The sequence below is a fragment of the Rhinolophus ferrumequinum genome, chromosome 5, assembly GCF_004115265.2.
Source record: "Rhinolophus ferrumequinum isolate MPI-CBG mRhiFer1 chromosome 5, mRhiFer1_v1.p, whole genome shotgun sequence".
Classification (NCBI taxonomy): Eukaryota; Metazoa; Chordata; class Mammalia; order Chiroptera; family Rhinolophidae; genus Rhinolophus; species Rhinolophus ferrumequinum.
This window is the reverse complement of record NC_046288.1, coordinates 32669191-32687778: the sequence shown is the minus strand read 5'-3', so window position 1 is coordinate 32687778 and position 18588 is coordinate 32669191. Positions and strand designations below refer to the sequence as shown.

Genomic DNA, 18588 nt, shown 5'->3' with positions numbered 1-18588 from the left:
TCCACTCCGCTCTGGCCTCACTGGCCTCTTGGCTGATTCTCAAACACACCAAGCACATGCTTGGGAAGCTCTGCCCCAACAATATCTTCATGGCTCTCTCCCTCCAGCCTTGCAGGTTTCCGCTCTATGTCACTTTATCCATGAGGCCTTCTCAGACCGCATTATGAAACAGCACCCCGTTCTCCCTAACCTCCTTATCCTGTCTCCATAGTACTTATCCCATATGACATACTTGAACTTGTTTTTTTTGTGCATTGCTCATTTTTCTCCAGAAGAACGTCAGCTCCGACAGTTCACACCTATATTTTCAACACCTACATATGGCATGTGGCAGGTGTTCTATGAATATTTGTGAAATGACTGAATGAATGGTAAAGGAACTGTGGACCCCTTCATTAATTCTAAATTCTTTATCTCTACATTATTTTTTTTAAAAGTTAAGAAGATCTTTTTTTTAATGGTTATTCTTTCTTTCTTTCCTTCCTTCCTTCCTTTCTTTCTTTCTTTCAACAGGACTTTATTGGGGAACGGTGTGTACTTCCAGGACTTTTTTCCAAGTCAAGTTGTTGTCCTTTCAGTCTTAGTTGTGGAGGGCGCAGTTCAGCTCCAGGTCCAGTTGCCTTTGCTAGTTGCAGGGGGCGCAGCCCACCATCCCTTGCGGGACTCGAGGAATTCAACTGGCAACCTTGTGGTTGAGAGCCCACTGGCCCATGTGGGAATCAAACCGGCAGCCTTCGGAGTTAGGAGCACGGAGCTCCAACCTCCTGAGCCACCAGAACGGCCCCTAAGAAGATCTTTTAAATTCAGTATAAAAAAATATCATGAAGTAAAATGACAGGAGACTCAAAATGCAAAGAATTTTGTAATAAAATTAATTGCACATAACTTGCATACTATGTGTGGGTTTAAATAGGTTTATACTGTTCTAAGTACACATCATTTTAATTAAAGACTTCAAAAAGAAAAGAAAAGGAATATTTTTAGTTTCTAGGGTCCAGGGTACAAATGCAAACATGACATACCAATGGAAATCACATATTAGGTAACTAAAATAGTTTCCTACCATAGGACCACATTCAAGCTTTGATAGCATAAAAGAATAAAACAAAATAATTAGAAATTGTTTTCTGTCTAGCCACAAAACTTAAGCCATTTACTTTTCCGTTTACTACTTGTGGTTTCATTCCCTGTTAAAATGCTTGATTCCATAGGCAATCTTAGATCTCTCCAAGTCAGTAAATTGCATAACTTAAATCATAGGTATGATAAAAAGCAAACTTTAGCGGCATTTAATACTATTTTTATTAAAATTTATAACTACATTATATAATGTAGGATTTATTAGTAGTTCTAATCAATTTAATACATAAAATTATTTGCTGTGTCTTCACAATGTGACTGCTAATAGTGTTAACGCCACAGGTTGCATCTATGATACTCAGGCCTTTCTGGATTCCTTCCATTTCAGCACTAATTTGGGCAGCACCGAGAGGTCTGAGTGTGTAATCACACAATCTGATAAATTCTATATCAGAGATGACGACAGAGAGCAACTGCAGCACACCAGAGGAAACAACTCTCTGGAGGCAAGAACGTCAGCTATCCTGAGAAGAGCATATTTGAACCTTGAAAAAAATTCACGACAGAGGATGAGCATAGTCAAAGGCAGAGCTGCAAAATGTGAATTCTGTTATCTTGAAATGGTCCAAGGGTAATTCAAGGGGTGGGGGTAAGGGTAGAGGAAATATCAGCAGGTGGGGCAGGTTGAAGGCTTGCGAGGCAACAAGATTGGGCCTGACTCTTAAGGAGCAGACGGAGAGATAGGACTGGTGCTGTTCAGTGAGAATTGAGGAAGATCATTTGGGCGACAACTTCGAGAATTGCTTGGGGCGTTCCGTACGGGGAAAGAGTAGGACAGGGAGACCAGGTACCAGGCTGTAGAAAAAGTGAGAGGCCTCGAGCGGCAGTGTAAGCGGAGGCCCGAATCCAGGGTCGTTTCTCGGGTAGGGCTGGCAGGACTTGATGCCCCGCTGGGAGCAAGCAGCCCTTTCAAGTCAGGGCTCCTAGGGGTGGGGGCGGGGAAGGACAGATGCTCAGTTGCCCGGGCGACAGCGTCTGGTGGGCGGAGTCGGGGGCAGAAGCCACCCCGACGGCGCGGCAGCCCGCCACCTCACCCCTACCACGACGCCTTGCAGACGTGCCCAACGGTCGCCAGCGCGGCTCGCGTGGAGCAGGCGGCGGCCGGAGACTGAGCGCCGCGAGGTGGAGGCGCGGGGGTGAGCGGAGCGTCCCGCGCCATCGCCTACGAGGAGGAGGCGACCCCGCCGCTGCCACCGTCGGGTCAACGCAGGTGCGGCCGCCACGGCCGCCGGCCCCCGCCCCGCGGGCATGCGGCTGCTCTCTTAGGATGAGGTGTTGGTTGCAGGTACAAAGGCGGGGCTCGGCCCCGGGGACTGGGAAAGGGCTGGGTCATCCCTCGGAGGATCCCGAGCAGCGCGTCTTTATTTCTGGAACCTCCCATGTCTTTATGTTTTGCACATGGTAGATGCCCAATAAATTGTTTCTTTCCTGGAACGGACTGCTGTTGTTTTCGGGGATCGTAAGACCTCCGGGGACGGTGACTATAACTCTGGGACCACAGGGCCCTGTGCACAGTATTCGATTTGGGGCGAATAACCGCGGATCCTATCCCAACATCACTGCTAACTCCTGTTCCTACCCCGCTTCCGACGGACGGGGGAAAGGAATGGGAGAAGACGTGAAGGTAAAGAGGAACGTCTAGCCTTGGACAGTCACCAACCTCTCATCCAAAATGAGATTTTGTTAAATGCTGTGAAAGGGCCCTTTCAGTTGGAGCCCTCCCTGTTAGTGACAGTAAGAGTCTGGCTCTGCCCCATTATCAGCGTCAATCAGAAATGAGTTCTCAAATGAGTTCATCCTTTTCCACAAAACTCTACTCCAAGTCCCCATTCAGGCTGTTCCAGGTTTTGTTGCTGTACCTTAAGGTCAGGAAAAGTAGGAGAGAAGTGAGGTTGGCCATTTGTCACGGGTTTTGACTGGCAACTACTTCTTGCTTCCTCTTTCCATAGCTGATTCAGGAAAGAAAGGGCCAGTGCCAGCTTCCCGGTCTCCAAGAGACCAGCCAGGCAGGACTGTTACTCTGTAAAGTCATGGGGTGGGGGTGGGGGAATGGTGGGAAAGGTCTGGTCCTCCCACCTCTCTACAACACTTTCTGTTTTTAATCTTACACAGTTTTCTATTTGTGTTGTGGATAAAACGGCTTTTATGCCATAGCGAGATTATTATACTCTGAAAATACAATGAGGGCAGAAATTGACAATTTATTCTGTAGGTGCAAAGCCATTACTATTGTGTTTTACAAAGAGGACTTGGTGTTGTCTAGTATGTTTGGGTCACTCACTTTAAAACTCCACAATTTATTAAATAGAGCCTCTTGTGTACCTGTTCCCAAACTAAATGGCCCCAAATTATGTGGTATATAGTAGGCGGAATAAAGGCCACCCCAAAATATCAGGTCCTAAACTCTGGAAACTAAATGTTATAAGGAAAAGGGATCTTTGCATGTTTGTTTAAGTCAAAGATCTTAATGGAGAGATTATCCTGGAAGATCTGGGTGGGCTAAATGCAAACACTACTGTCCTTAGAGGAGCAGAGGGAGATTTGACAGAAGAGGAGAATACAGTGTGACCACAGAGGCAGGGATTAGAGTGATGAAGCCACATATCAAGTAATGCCAGCAGCCAACAGAAGCTGGAAGAGGCAAGGAATGGATTTCCTAGAGCCTCTGGAGGGAGTGCAGCCCTGCCAACACCTTGATTCCAGCCCTGTGAAACTGATTTTGGATTACCACCCTCCAAAACTGTAAGAGAATAAATGGCTATTTGTTTCAAGCCACCAAGCTTGTGGTAATTTGTTATAGCAACTACAGGAAAGTAATACATATGGTCAATGCATATAAATCATAGAATGAATCCTGTATTAATGAATATTTTAAAGCTCTCCAGCTGAGGCAGTGGCAGCTATAGTAGTGGAGACCACTAAATATTTTCCTGAACCCTGTAAATCCCAAGGAAAAGATTTGAACGAGGAATTTGGTAAGAAGAAAGAATAAAGTAGGTGCTTAGGAAAGAGGTAGTCTAGCACTTAAAGCGATTTTTAAACTTTCAGATGTATTTCTTTTAATATTATCACTGTATTTGCTCTGATTAAGAGAATATAGGTACAAAGTGACTTAGGCTTGGTCCTAAGCTAAAACATTATTGGATATCCACATTATGTATATCAAATAAGAGTTGTAGACACCTGGGAATGGAGTTCCAGGCCTGGGGAAAAGAGGCAAAGCTGAAGCTCTTACATGGGAGGGGATGTTAAAATCGAGGTAAAGCAACTTCTAGTTATTTTGAAATGAAGACACTTTGGAGTTTTCAGGGGGCAGGAAACAAAAACAGTCTTCAGGTTAATTGATTGCCTTCGGGGACCCAGGCAGCTAATTTGCACCCCCATTCTTACCTCACAAAACATCATGAAAATGTACATACAAAGAGTAGCCAACCCACTTGCTTTTTGAACTGCTTTTTTTGAGGTATAATTTACATACCATAACATTCATCAATTTTAAGTATAAAATCCAATGATTTTTAGCAAATTTACAGAGTTGCGCAAGCATCACCACGATTCAGTTTTAGAACATTTCATGACCCAAAAATTCCCTCATTCCCATTTGCAGTCAATTCCTCAATCCCAACCCCAGCTCCAATCCACTGTTGATCACTGGCCTGCTATACAGTAAGGTTCTAGTCCCTCTGCTGAGCTGCTCCAATGGCCTCATACTTGGCCTCTTCTACTCAGTTTATTTTTCCATCCAGCTGCTGGAGGATTGTATGCCCCTCATTAAAATCCTCCAATGGCTTTCCATTGCAATTAGAATAAACCCCAAAGTCCTTGGTATGGTCTTTTCAAGGCTTCATGAGCTCTACCCCCTGCCAATCTCAACGACAACTTCTCAGGATAATTTAGGAAAGGAAGTGATAACAAGTACAATGTTGCTTTGGGCACATACGGTTGGCTGTCCAGAAACAGGCCTCTCATCCTCCCGTGACTACATGCAGCCTCACTAGCCTCCTTCCTCGTCAGTCAGTGAACACTGAGCCCTTCTCCTCTCAGGGCCTTTGCTTCTGGTGTTTCCTCTTAGGATCTTCTCCAGTCCTCTGCGGGGCTGACTCCTTTTGTCATTCATTTCAAATATCCCCTCAGAAAGTCCTTCCCTGACTTACACTAACTAAGCCTCAATTCCATCTCTGTACACTGCTGCCCTGCCTTATTCTCACTATTGCACTTAACCACTCTCCACAATTATATCTTTGTTTCTTTTGTGTCTCTCTTCCATCATTAGAATATAAGATCCAGGAGGATAGAAACTTGATTGGTCTTGATCTTAGACAGCTCTATTGCTAGTATTTATAGAAGCACTAATCATAGTAGCAATACATTGTAAACCATCAGAATGCCATAAACAGTAATTAATAATTATCGAATGCTTACTGTGTGCCAGGCCCTGTGCCAAGTGCCTTATGTGTATGAATGATTTAATTGAAGCTTACTACTTTTGCTATGGGAAGAGTAAGCGGAGCATGTCTTCTAAGCCTAGTCCCCTACATTAAATCATTTTTTTTTTCCAGAGGCATTGGGCAGTTCTCTTTTTTTTATTATTAGAACATTGATTTTAAAGGCTGGGTCATTGTTCATTGCAACCAGTAATATAGTGTTGAACGTCTTTCTCCACATCCCTAAATACTTAACTGGAGAGGTTTTGCTAGGAAGGAAAGGAGGAACAGAAAGAAAAGTATAAATAACAGCAGAGTCCTAAAAGAGCAGGACACACTCAGGACACAAGTAGACCTAGACTGGGGCCCAGTGTGTGTCAGGAGAGTGAAGGTGAAGGAGATGAAGCTGAGAGGTTGGTTAGGGCAGAGCGTAAAGAGCTATTAGTGCTAGCCTTAGTTCAAACCTTAGTCTTTGAGCAAGATATGACAAAATGGCTCTGGTTTGAAAGGAAACTCTTACAGATTGTAAGAAACTGAAGATGGGAAGATCATTCTGAAGTATTTTGTAGTAGGTCTGGCAAGAGTTGGTTAAAGCATGAAAGAAGAATACAGTGGGACCAAAATTAACTAAATTTCATATTCAAGAATCCCTTCCTTATTACTTATGACCACACTGCTATAAATACTTCTCTGAGTTAAAAGATACACAGAGAGACTCAACAGAATGTGGTAACAAATTGGATATGAAGTTTGAATAGATGAAGAATAGATGAAGACACTGAAATATCTAACTTGGGAAGTTGGGTTTATGGTGTCATTATCTGAGAGCACCCTAAAAGCAGGTTAGGTGGGAATGTGAAAAGACAAGATTTAGGATAAGATGAATTTAAAATGACCATAAACATAATGTGCAGAGGTGTTAAAGGAACATATATTTATTAAAATTTATCTAGGGCCAATTTTTTTTTTAATAGCATGAAACTTGATGGAAGCAGTGGAATTGTCCCTATCTGGCTTTGCTGCTGACTGAAATCACCTGTGAGAAGTCATCATATTTTTGATCATCTTTTTGCTAAATGTTTCCCATAGGAAATCATAGCATGTCCAAGTTGGAAAAGATTTTAGTGATCTTCCAGTCCAACACTGTGCCCAAGAGAGGATAGCCAGTAACAGTTGTCATCCCAACAAATGCTCATTCACTCTCAGCTTGAACACCTCACCAGGAGGCCCACCATGTATATATCCAAGGTGCTCTAGTTTTTAGAAAGTCTATCACCCTGAACTAGAACCTACCTCCCTTTATTTCTGTTTGTTACTCCCAATTCTGCACATAGAATATTGTCAGTCATTTTTCCAATGTGGCAATTGCTCACTTAGAGTCCACTGAGATATTAAAAAACCCTAGTTGTTTATCATCTCAGCTCCACTACTTAAAATTTACAGACTTATTTCTGACCCACCAGCAAATTTCCTATACCTAGTAGCTTTTCTAACCAAACACAAGAACTGTTGCCTGGTCAAAGCATCTCCAAGCATGAAAACCAATTTAAATGGTCAGAAGACATTCAGGCGGTCTATTTAAGTCAGTTTGCACTGTACCTGGAGAAAGGTCAGTTCTGGGAATGTACACTGTGCCTATAGGTTTACTTGCTTTGTTATCTTGAAAATGTCAATAAGATCTGTACCAACAAAATTAGCATTGAACCGACAGGGAGCATATAATTGAATATATTCTGTTGTACAAACATAGCATAGATAAGTGCTGGGCAGTTTATTCTGTATGTGCAAAGCCCTTACGGTTGTGTTTTACAAAGAGGACTTGGTGTTATCTAGTATGCTTGGGTCACTCACTTTAAAACTCCACGATTTATTAAATAGAGCTTCTTGTGAGCCTATTCTTTCAGATATAAGATAAACCCAATGGAAAAAAATTTAAAGGTTTTTGCTGCTGTGTTGTGTGTGTGTGTGTGTGTGTGTGTGTGTGTGTGTGTGTGTGTTGACAAGATCTTAAGGGATGAAAATTAACCTGTGAATTGAACTTTTTGAAAAGAATAAATTTTAGATAATGAAGTATTAATATATTAATAAACAGATTTTAAAATATTTTATTTTTTTCAGGTATAAATAGGATAAGTGAAAATAAGAATATCCAGATATTAAGGTATCTCTTGTTTTACTTTGAGTTCTATTTAAGAATTGTGAACATATACTAATTGACTATACCTACATCTATGTCTAATCCATTTTAGAAACTGAAACCTTAAACTTGATGAATGCCTAGGCTGGAATATCTAAGATAATAAAGTTACAAGGGCTTTATCTGTGGTTTTCAATCTCTGCTCAGTTGAGCCTTGTGCACTCCGTAAAGGTGTCTCAGGGGCAGAGAGGAGGGTGAGCAGTTGGGGCTCCGAATATTTAAAGAAAGGCTTCTACTTTTAAAAAGTTTGGAAAACACAACTGGAATCTCATTTAGTAATGGTGGAAATTGAGGCTCAGAGCTATGGAAAGATTTGCCCATGGTCTCACAAGTAACCCATGACAGAATTAAGTTCCCTGATTCTAAGTTCTGTGCTTCTTCCCTTCTGCTTCCCTACAAGACGGTATTATGTACTGGTGACGTAGGATCTTAAATAGCTTAATTCTGTATTACATTATAATAGTCCCTACTGTGTTTCCCCGAAAATAAGACCAGGTCTTATATTAAGTTTTGCTCCAAAAGACACATTAGGGCTTATTGTCAGGGGATGTCCTCCTGAAAAATCATGCTAGGGCTTATTTTCCGATTAGGTCTTATTTTCGGGGAGACGTGGTATGTTTGCTCAATGCAGTCTAAACCCACTTTTTTTCCTCTTAGTGAACCTATATGAAACTTGCATCTTCTTTCTCGATAAATAGGAAGATACAGGCATTTGTTATGGGAAAATGAGTATACACTGCTTAAATTATAAAGACATTATTGTTCATGCTTTACTATCCTATTATATTATACATCCATATTATATATGTGTGGTACTACATACATACAGATTGAGGCAAATATGGTCTGTGAAGGCTGCGCATGAGTTATCTCCGTTAACTCTTACTCTTTTGAGGTATAGACTCTTTATCTCCATCTTATAGTCTTACAGACGTTAAATATTGTTCTCAAGGTCATATAGCTAGCAGATCACAGAGATAGGATTTGAACCCTCACAGTCAATGACAACATCTAGAGAGAAAGAATGGGATTGAGAAAGCAGACACTAAGAACGATGCGAATAAGCACTTAATTAACAGTAAGTCAGGCAGTGAAGTGCTGTTCAACACTAACTGTCCTCATTCTGTTCCTGAGACTGTACCAGCCCACATATGTTACATTGGGATCAGTCTTGGGGAACCTTAGAATTTCTTAAGGAAAGCATACCTGCAGACTGGTTCTAAGAGAGTCTGGACCAGTTTTATAAAATCCCCAGTCTCAGGCTTCTGTGGTAGAATAGTTTGGCATCCTAGGGGCTTCAGTCATTAGTGGACGAATCCAGGAATTTAAATATGACATTATAATTACTTATAATTACATTATAAGTAATCTGTACCCAAACAAAATAGAGCATAGATTCTAAATCAATTTACTATTGGAGACAGTCATGAGAGAGGTCCACCTTACGTAGCCACAAGAAAAGAAATCGGGGTGAAGATTGTTCGCATTAGGGAAAGTATAGGCTCACAGCCACCATGGCCTTTTGGAAGCCAAACAGAAGGAATAAGCACCCAGGAGATACTTTAAAACCCTTTAGCTCAACTGTATAACAAAAAGCTAAAGCCTATACACTGTTTTCCTCCAAAAGTCCTCTCTCTGTGGTTTGTGGTTTGTAAGGCCTTTTCTGCAACATTCCAATCAAATAACCAGAGGAGAATCTTTACCTAGCTATTGCTTGTCAGAAATATAAGGCTCCTTTCAATGTGAACCTGTTCATAATTTTAAATTAGGCAGAATTGTTCATAATAAGTCTTGGGCTTACCAGAAGAGGCCAAGATCTCATCTTTGTACTTTACTCAGAGATTTAAATCAAACACATGTAAGTTCATGTTATGATCCCCATGTCAATAAAGTACAGTGTTTTAACAATTTATGACCTCCTGAGCCAAAAAAAAAACCTTCCTTTTACCAGAAATCCTTAACAATTTAATAAGCTTTATGCCTGAAAATAGGAATAATGTTCCAGTTCTTAAAGTATCATGAAAGTAGAGGAACGCAGAATGATTTGACCAAAGTGAATATGTGGTTAATCTAAAATAGTGAAAATCTGAATTCAAGGACTTTTTAAAAGATACATTTAGTTACTCTAAATTTCATAAAATAACTAGAGACAATGGCAAGTACAATTACTAAGTATCTCCTTTAAAAATAAATGGTTGTTTTAAAATTCTTAAGTAAATAAACCTATACCGTCTTCTTTTAGCTTAATTTTCTATGAAAAAAATTTCCCTCTGAGGGACTGCCACTCTTCAATGGCCTACTGCCTATTAGTGGATACTGAATTAATGAGTCAATTGCATTCATCATCTTACACCAAAGTACAAAACGTTTTTATATCAGAATATTTGAAAGTCAAACCTTCTCCTTTCTTCTTTTCTCTCTTTTCCAACATCTAGTCCCAGTTCTGCCTACCTTGCTCGTGGGTTCTGTTTTCTGCCTGATACCAAAACTTTTGTATTAAGCAGAGTGGATTACTGTACGATTGCCCAACACTGGGCTATGATTCTACCTGTCCTGCTCATTCTTTCATGCTTTTAATCTGTAATTTATCATAACTTGAATTTTCTTAGTGTCTCTCATCATCCTGAAGAATCCCCAAATGCGTCATTTTAGTGTGTAAGTTAAATTATACAGCAAACATTCATGATAAAACTTGTTTAAATAATGTTGTTTTTGTTGTTTTTCCCCAAATAGTAATCTTTTCTATTTAGAACATTTAAATTGCCTAGCGATCTTGACTAACATTCCATTTGTTATAATTCTTTATGGAATGTCTCCATACCTACTACTTATTTCCTAAAATAAATAGCACAAAATACTAAGGTCGAATTTATCTAATTGTAGTTTTGACAGATGACACCTCAGTAATCAAAAGGGAGAAAATGTGAGTGAAATAAAAAGGAATTTTGTTCAATAAAATTCTCTCTAGCTCACACAGGGTTTTTAAAAACAACTTTTGACACTATGCTTACAATTGTGAAGTAATGTAAACATAATAAACACTATGTTATATGTGATGTTCCTCTTTCCATCACTTTGATGGTTCTTGCATAAATATATATATAATATAAAATATATATTAAATCAGGATTTTGATTTATTACTCTATTTTTCTGTTTTCCACCTCATTAATTTCTGCTTTGATCTTTATTATTTCCTACCATGTGCTTTCTTTTGTTTTACTTGTTTTTCTACCTTTTGGGTTAGAAATTTAAATAATTTATTTTCATTATTTCATTTTTATTGAAATAGATGTTTAAGGCTAAGAAGTTTCCTCTTTTCACTGCTTTACTGTATCGCAGATTCTGATGTATAGTGTTTTCATTGTCATTTTTCAGAAATTCTTTACTTTCTGTTTATATTTCCCTTATCACAATTTATGTTTAATCTAAGTGGTTGCTATGTTATGTGGTACATAGCGTTAGGAGTATTATATCTTTATTGTAGAATGTGGCTTTTATTTTCTAAGTGCCCTTTGTCTGATTTAATATTCTTTGGCTTGAAGAATTCTTGGGCTGGTATCAGTATTTTAACCTGTGCTTTCTTATTGTTTTCATTTTTCTGGCAAATCTTTGTCCATCACTTTATTTTTATCAATGCCTTTAAAATGTCCTCTTGTGTACAACATGAAGTTGAAGTTTTAGAGTCAATTTGAAAATTTTTTTCTTTGAACAGGCAAGTTAAGTCCCTTCACATTTATTGACATGACTGTTATGTTTGATCTAAATTCAGTCATATTATTATTACATTATTATCTTATGGTATAATTACTGTATGTATTATATTATGGTGTTTATTTGGTGTTTCTTCTTTTTTCTTTTTAAAATTCTTTTGCCACTTAAGAAGGCTTGTATTTTTATTCTGGTCATTACCTTTGCATTAATACTTTTTATAGTGCATCTACCACCCCCTTTTTTTCTTACTTAATTTTTTGCTTTTTGTTAGTTTTAAATAGTATCTTTTGACAAACAGTGGTCTTCTACTTTCCCCCTTTTTTCTCTCCTCTTCCCATTTTTAGTTAACATCTGTTCTCCTTTGTCACAGATACACTTATATGTTATTCATCAGTGCCACTAACCCAGCCATGTGTTCGTCTCAACTCTACAATTGAATATTTAAATGTTCACCATCAGTCCACTTGCAAAGTTCTCCCAGTCATCTTTTTCTTTAAATGTCCATCTTTACTTTTTTCCCCAAATTTTATTTTGAAAAATTTAAAACCTACAGAAAAACCAAAAGATGTTCATCAGTAGTAAACACTTTGCCACATTTGCCAGTTGTCTTTTGGTTGGATGAAACTTCACCCCCTCTAGTAGATTCCTCAAAAGGGACACATGTGTACAGTGTTCTGGCACATTCAAAACTGTTTTTCTATGGCTTTGAATTTTTTGAAAGAGATCTTGGCTGGATATAATACCCTTGGTTTATACTTTCTTTCCTTATATTTCTTGAAAATGCTCTATGGTTGCCTTGCTTTGTATCTTGTTTTTGAATAATCTGATGCCATTCTAGTCCTCTTGCCTTTGTAAATTAGTTCATCTTTTTTGCCTGAAGGTCCTGAGAATTTTAAAAATAATCTTCAAAGTCTTAATATTGTTTTGTTAGAACAATGTTTCAGAGTTGATTATTCTTGGTCAATTTTCCCTGGTATGAAAAATGTGTGAATTCTAGTTTTTCTTTATTTCTAGGAAATTTTCTTGAATTTATAGTTTTATAGTTCTGTTTCATTTTTTACATTTTTTTTCTTCAAGAACACTGGTGGTGTTCAACCTCTTTTGCCTGTCTTCCATTTATTTCATTTCCTCACTCACCCATTTTACTTCTTTATCTCAATTTTCATTCTTTTGGTTGTTTTCCTGATTTTCTTAATGCCTTTATTAAGTTTTCATTACAATCTATCCTCCCTGTGTATTTTGTAATTTGGTCTTCATTTCTGATATAATTTTGTCTGTTTCTTCTCTTTTTTTCCTGACTTCAGCTAACTCTCATTTTGTTTCTTCCTGTTTATGGGCTTGTTTTACATTTCTTATCCATTTCTGTTCCTAGGTTTTACATTTCTGATTCAAGAGTGATTGTTTTCATATCCCCAAATGCTTGTTTGAGAATATTTAGTTCAATTTAGAGTGTTGTGTTACAGTTTTCTTTTAATTCATATTTGTTAGTCAGGCAGCAGGGAGTAGGGTGGTGGGGACAACTTTTCATACACAGAAAAGATTTTATTCTCATTTTCTGACATTTTGTAGTAGTTTTGTATATATGTGGTCCGCTTTTATCTATTCCTGGTCATGAAATGGACAGGATTTCTAGTTGGAGAATACCCTCTTCTGGGCAGTTTCTGTTATGGATGGTGGTGGTGTTGGAGTGGGAGGGGTGGAAGAAGAGTTGGCATATCTTGCTTCTTTTTGTTTCTTCTGGTTCCTGAATTTTCCCCTCATTTCTTCCTTTACTACCCTGTCTCCAGTGGAGATCACCTCATTTCTCCATATCTGATTCTCACCCAGAAACACTGCTTCTCTGAGGCTGCTACTTCTGGTCCCCGCACACTTTGAAGCCATTTAAGGCATAACCAGTGCTGTGAACTATCAAGTTCCAACCTGTGCTTTGTATCTTGGCTTTTATTTTTCACTTTCTGGAGTGAATTTGTCTGTCCTTCCTCTCAGGTCTCTGCTCCCTCTGCTCCTTTTCAGCCTCTCCTCTCCCATTCTCCATATCCACAGGCTTGCAGTGCTGGTAGGTAGACTGTGGGAGAAATTTTGGAAAAAATTTTCCTTCTGCTTATAAATAATTTGAAGTTTGTGACGTTCTCTGTCTTCTAGGGATCCTGGAGGTGTGGAGTCCATGTGGTTTTATTTATTTATCTCTTTGTTGATTTTATGGTTGTTTTCAGAGGATGATAGGGAGATTTGGAATCAGGCCACCACCATTGTTCAAACCAAGATGTCCCCTGTTGGCCTGATATCAAAGAAGTTTTTCAACTTGTATTAATGATTTCCAATTTGCTGATTCGTGAAATTTTTCTTTCTTTTTTTTTTTTTTTTTTTTTTTTTTTACTAATTTGTGACTTTTGTACTAAGGAGATATTTTCTTCCGTTATTTGACAATGTAACTCTATGAGAGAGACTTGAGAAGAGAAGAAAACTCTGCCCCAAATCAAGAATGTTAATTATAATAATAATTAAAGTATTAGTTTTTTTTATTTTCAAGTTGTCTTTAATAAGCCAGTTGGCCATCAAAATCAACATTTTTTACCATAAGATTCTATTCACTTTTTTATATATAATAATGAAATATTTCTGTATAAATTTTTTCCTGGTGAAAAATTACTACAACACTTCAAATATGAACAAAGTCAGTTCCTCTTCAATGAATTTATTTCACATAATACATTGGTATTAAAGATTGACTCCCTATCTTTTATAGATAAGAACTAAAAGAATCAAACAGGGAAGTATTCATATTTTGAGACTCTAAGAAGAGGTAGCAATATTTAATATGGAACAAAAACCTTGTGAATCAAATAATGAAGATCATTTATCAAGTAGTGGCATCACACCCAATGGAGGTATGTGTTCTTTATAAAAATGGGAAAAAAGTTAGAATTAAGCAGTCTTCCTAAAATTCATTTAAACTGCTGTTTTTTAGTATGTTTTGGTTTCAACTATGCAGGGTGCAGACCTTGGCCATGAATGTTTACCATGTTGTTTATAATTTTACTTTTTGAGGAAGAAATTGTTTACTCTTTTAAAAATAATATGCCTTTTTTTAAAAAACGTATGTTTACATTACTTTTTTGGCTTAAAAATTGTTTCCATGTTGAGGCACTTCAACACATTCCATGTTTCCCTAAGCACCTTCTCTTCTATCGTCTGCTCTAAGCCCTAATTCTGTATCATTCTAACTTCTTTTCCCTTATCCACCCCACACCCAATCAGGAACTAAGTCCCACTCCTTCTATTCCCAGAAATACCTTTTGAATCCATTTTCCCCCTCCATTCCCATCACTACCATCCGATTTCAGGCCCCCATCACCTCTGACTGAAATTGTTTCAATCAGAAGATAGCAGTCAGGAAAACAGAAACAGGTGGACCTTCATATAGGGACTTAGTAAGTGGGATGTTGAAAAAGCTGAGAAGCCTAATAGGATGAGACCACCCAGAGATTAGCAAACGGCAGGAAGCTGCTACCCATCTTAGGACTAGAAGGACCGTGAAAAAAGGAACTGTTGTCAGAGCATAGAAGCAGGAGCTAGAACCACAGAGAGCTGACATGCAGGGAGCTGAAGCCACCACTGTCAGAAGCTCACGTGCAGTGGGTGGTAGGGAGCAATATCTTACCTTTTCCCCTTCTCCTGCCCTATACTCTTTCCGCCAGCACCTCCCATGGTGAACCTAACCAGGAAACAAGTTGGGAAGGGAGCCTGGGAAAAGTCATTCACACAACACACAGCAGAATAGGGTAAAGACAGGATGGATTTTTTGATTGTCAGGAAAATGACCTGCACAGTCCTGACTACTTTCTCTGTCTTGTCTCTCTCTCTCATCTAAAAGAATGCATCCAGAATTTATTCTCAGTTACAGGCATACCTTATTTTATTGCACTTTATAGATATTGCTTTTTTTTTTTTTTAACAAACTGAAGTTTTATGGAAATCCTGCCTCAAACAAGTCTATCGACTCCATCAGTAGGTTCAGATGATGGTTAGCATTTTTATCAATAAAGTATTTTTAAATTAAGGTATGTACATTGATTTTTTTTACACATAATCCTATTACACACTTAGTAGATGACAGTATAGTGTAAATATAATTTTTATATGTGCTGGGGAATCAAAAAATTTGTGCGAGTCATTTTATTGCAATATTTCCTTTATTGCGGTGGTCTGGAACCAAACCTGCAACATCAACGAGGTCCGCCTGTACAGGTCTGTTGTCTTACTGATCTGCTTAAAAACCTTTATTTTAGCACCCTTGTTTTGTAAAAACTTCTGCTGCTTAGGATGCTCATGCCATCCTAAGACATCATTGTCACCTCTACCATACTATACCCATCACCACTACCCACTTCCATTAACACACCTCATATCCCTGTATCCCTCAAACTCAGCATGGGCACTTAGCTCACGGGTTATCTCTCCCTCTTCAGGCACATCGTCATCCTGTAATACCATTGTCCTCATGGATCACCCATTTAAGATCTTAGACTCACAGCTTCTTGACCTTTTAGTTCTTATCATGTTGACCTTTACTCTAGCCACTCACTTTCCTATGTTGGCTTGGATTTTATTACCAAGAACTATTGGACTTCTATCCAGCCTCCTTCCTATTTTCTAGTGCTCTCATTCACTTATTCCTCTCATGCCTGTTTTTCTGCCTCATGAAGGCAGTAGTTCTCAACCATGGCCCCACGTCAAAATCACTTTTTGACATTTTTAAACATTTAAGTGGCTTAGATCCATACCTGGAGATTCTGATTCAGTAGGTCTGGAATGGAGCTCAGGCACCACGGTTCATTTTTTCAAACTCCCCCAGTGACCCTGATGTACAACAAAGGTTGAGAACAACTGTTTAGATGCTGCCTTTCTCTGCTAAATTGCCAACCTCTTCGTATCTTCACTTCCTTTTGTATCATTCATTATTCCAGCCAATCACTTGCCAATATCCTCAACTTCCTTTTTCTCTTCTGTTGCACTCTTATAGGAAAACCCAGTTCTGTTCAGGCAGACTGTCTTCTCTGTTTTTGTACTGGGGTGGTGGAAGAGTCTGCTAGAGAAAATACACAAACGTGGATTTTCCACCAATTTACCACTTCAAAGTCATAGTTAGTCTCCCATCTCATCTGGGTCCTTCATGCTGCTGAGGAATCTTCCTCATGATCTTAGTCAGTTCTCTCTCCATTTTTCCACAATACTTATTTCAAAATTATACTTTTCTCAAGTCCTTTACCCTTCTACCTCCTTTCTTACTTTCAGAGAGCATCATTTCCTAATTGCCAGAGAAAATAAAGCTGTTAGGCTCATACTCTCTTACCTTCTCACATTCTGCCCCTGAGATCCACTATTTTTCACCATCCATGCCTCTTTCCTTCATAGCTCAATGGAGGAGGTGGCTTCTTAATTTGCTATCTAGGCTTTATTTCCCATTCCTGCTATCGCCTCCTTGGCCTCAGGTATTTGGCTCCAGAATCTCTACAAAATCTTTGGCCCCTCTCACTCTGATATCTTCAGTCTCTTCCTCTATTTGCATTTATCCATCAATATAAACATGTTAAATCTCTCCGAACCTAACAACACTAATGAGTAAATATAACAAAACAAAAATAAAATGTTTTCCTCCACTTATGGCTTTCTCATTTTCTCTTTCCTTCATAGCTGTGCCTTCTGAAAGACAAGACTGTACTCAATGTCTTCATAATTCACCAGCCATGTACTTTGCAAACTACTGCCTTCTGATTTTTGTACCCAATATTCCAATGAAATCACTCTGGCTAATGTGACTAGATTTTTCCCTTTCTAGCTAAATCCAGTGAACTGTTTCCTTCCAACATTTTATTTTGAATTTTTCCAAAATGGTAGAAAATTTGAAAAAAAAATAGTGCATCAAATAACTTATATACTATTTGTTTGGAGGTACCAGTTGTCAACATTTTATCATATTTGCTTTATCTCTATACTTATAATTTATATTTTGCTGAAGTTGAACGTATCATGATTCGTGCCTCAAAATCTGAACATATATCTCCTTAGACTAAGGTTGATTTCCTACATTCCCACATTATTGTATCTAAGTCACACATTATTTACATTTCTCTCCCAAGAAGGCTCTTTTTACTCTCAAAAATACATTTACTCTCCCCCAAGAAGGCTCCTAATAGTCTGATCCCATTACAGCATCAGCTTAAAGACCAGAATCACTTTATCTAAATGAGATTCAGGTATGGATGAAACTCTTACTTGTAATTCCTTAAATATAGTTTCATGAGTAGAGTTCCACTTAACATAAAGCCCTGTGATACCCAACATTCAGTCGTAGGCAGGCATAGGCTAACCACTATCCACAGTCCTATTCAAAAAGGTGAAATCAGGAAGTACCTATGTCCATGGCAATTCTGAAATCCAGCTGGGCGGCACAGGATGACTATTCCCTAATTAGGCCTCAGGCCTGGGAATTATTCTCCATGGTTCTTGGCTCCAGCCTCTGGACTCTTGGGTCTGACTGTGAGTCCTTCCTTTTGTATAAGGTAGCATATATTTTCAGCTAAGCAGTTTTCTCAGACTGCTTATGGAAAGGCCTCTTTTCATCTCACACTGTCTCTGTCCCTCAATCCAAGCCAGTGGTGTGTCTTGAATACAATTTTCTAAAATCTTTGGGTCTTCTGTGAATCTTCTTGGGTTTTACTTCTTTTGTCTTTCCTTTAAATATTGGTATTCCCTCAGAGTACACGTCTTGATCCTCCTCTCTATACATTTCCCCTAAGCGATCCCATTGATTCCAAGGATTCACTGGAACTCATATGCTGAAAATTCCCAAATGCTGATCTATGAAGCTAAACACTCCTGAACTTCAAGTCCCTGTACAGTATTTGTAAATCAAACATCATTACTTGGAGGTTGCTGAAGCCCAAAACTTAGCACACGTATTTCTCAAATCCATGCCTCTGTGTCTGTCTATCACCACTGCCTCTGCTTTAGGGCACACTCTTGACAGTTCTTGGCTGAATTATTGAAAGTCGTCTCCTACTTGGATTCTCTACCTTCAGTTTTATCCCCATCAAATGCATTCTCCACATCA

At 38.7% G+C, this 18588-nt stretch overlaps 1 protein-coding gene across 1 annotated transcript in view; it reads left to right on the top strand.

The window, feature by feature from the left end:
• Positions 1-2303: 2303 nt before the first annotated feature.
• CCDC158 (coiled-coil domain containing 158) overlaps positions 2304-18588 on the top strand; it is a 66115-nt gene continuing 49830 nt past the window's right edge. The window contains exons 1-3 of the mRNA XM_033106317.1: positions 2304-2425; positions 7683-7725; positions 14221-14362. Coding sequence (XP_032962208.1) covers positions 14293-14362 — 70 coding nt within the window. The 5' untranslated portion in view covers positions 2304-2425; positions 7683-7725; positions 14221-14292. The remainder of the gene's footprint in view (positions 2426-7682; positions 7726-14220; positions 14363-18588) is intronic.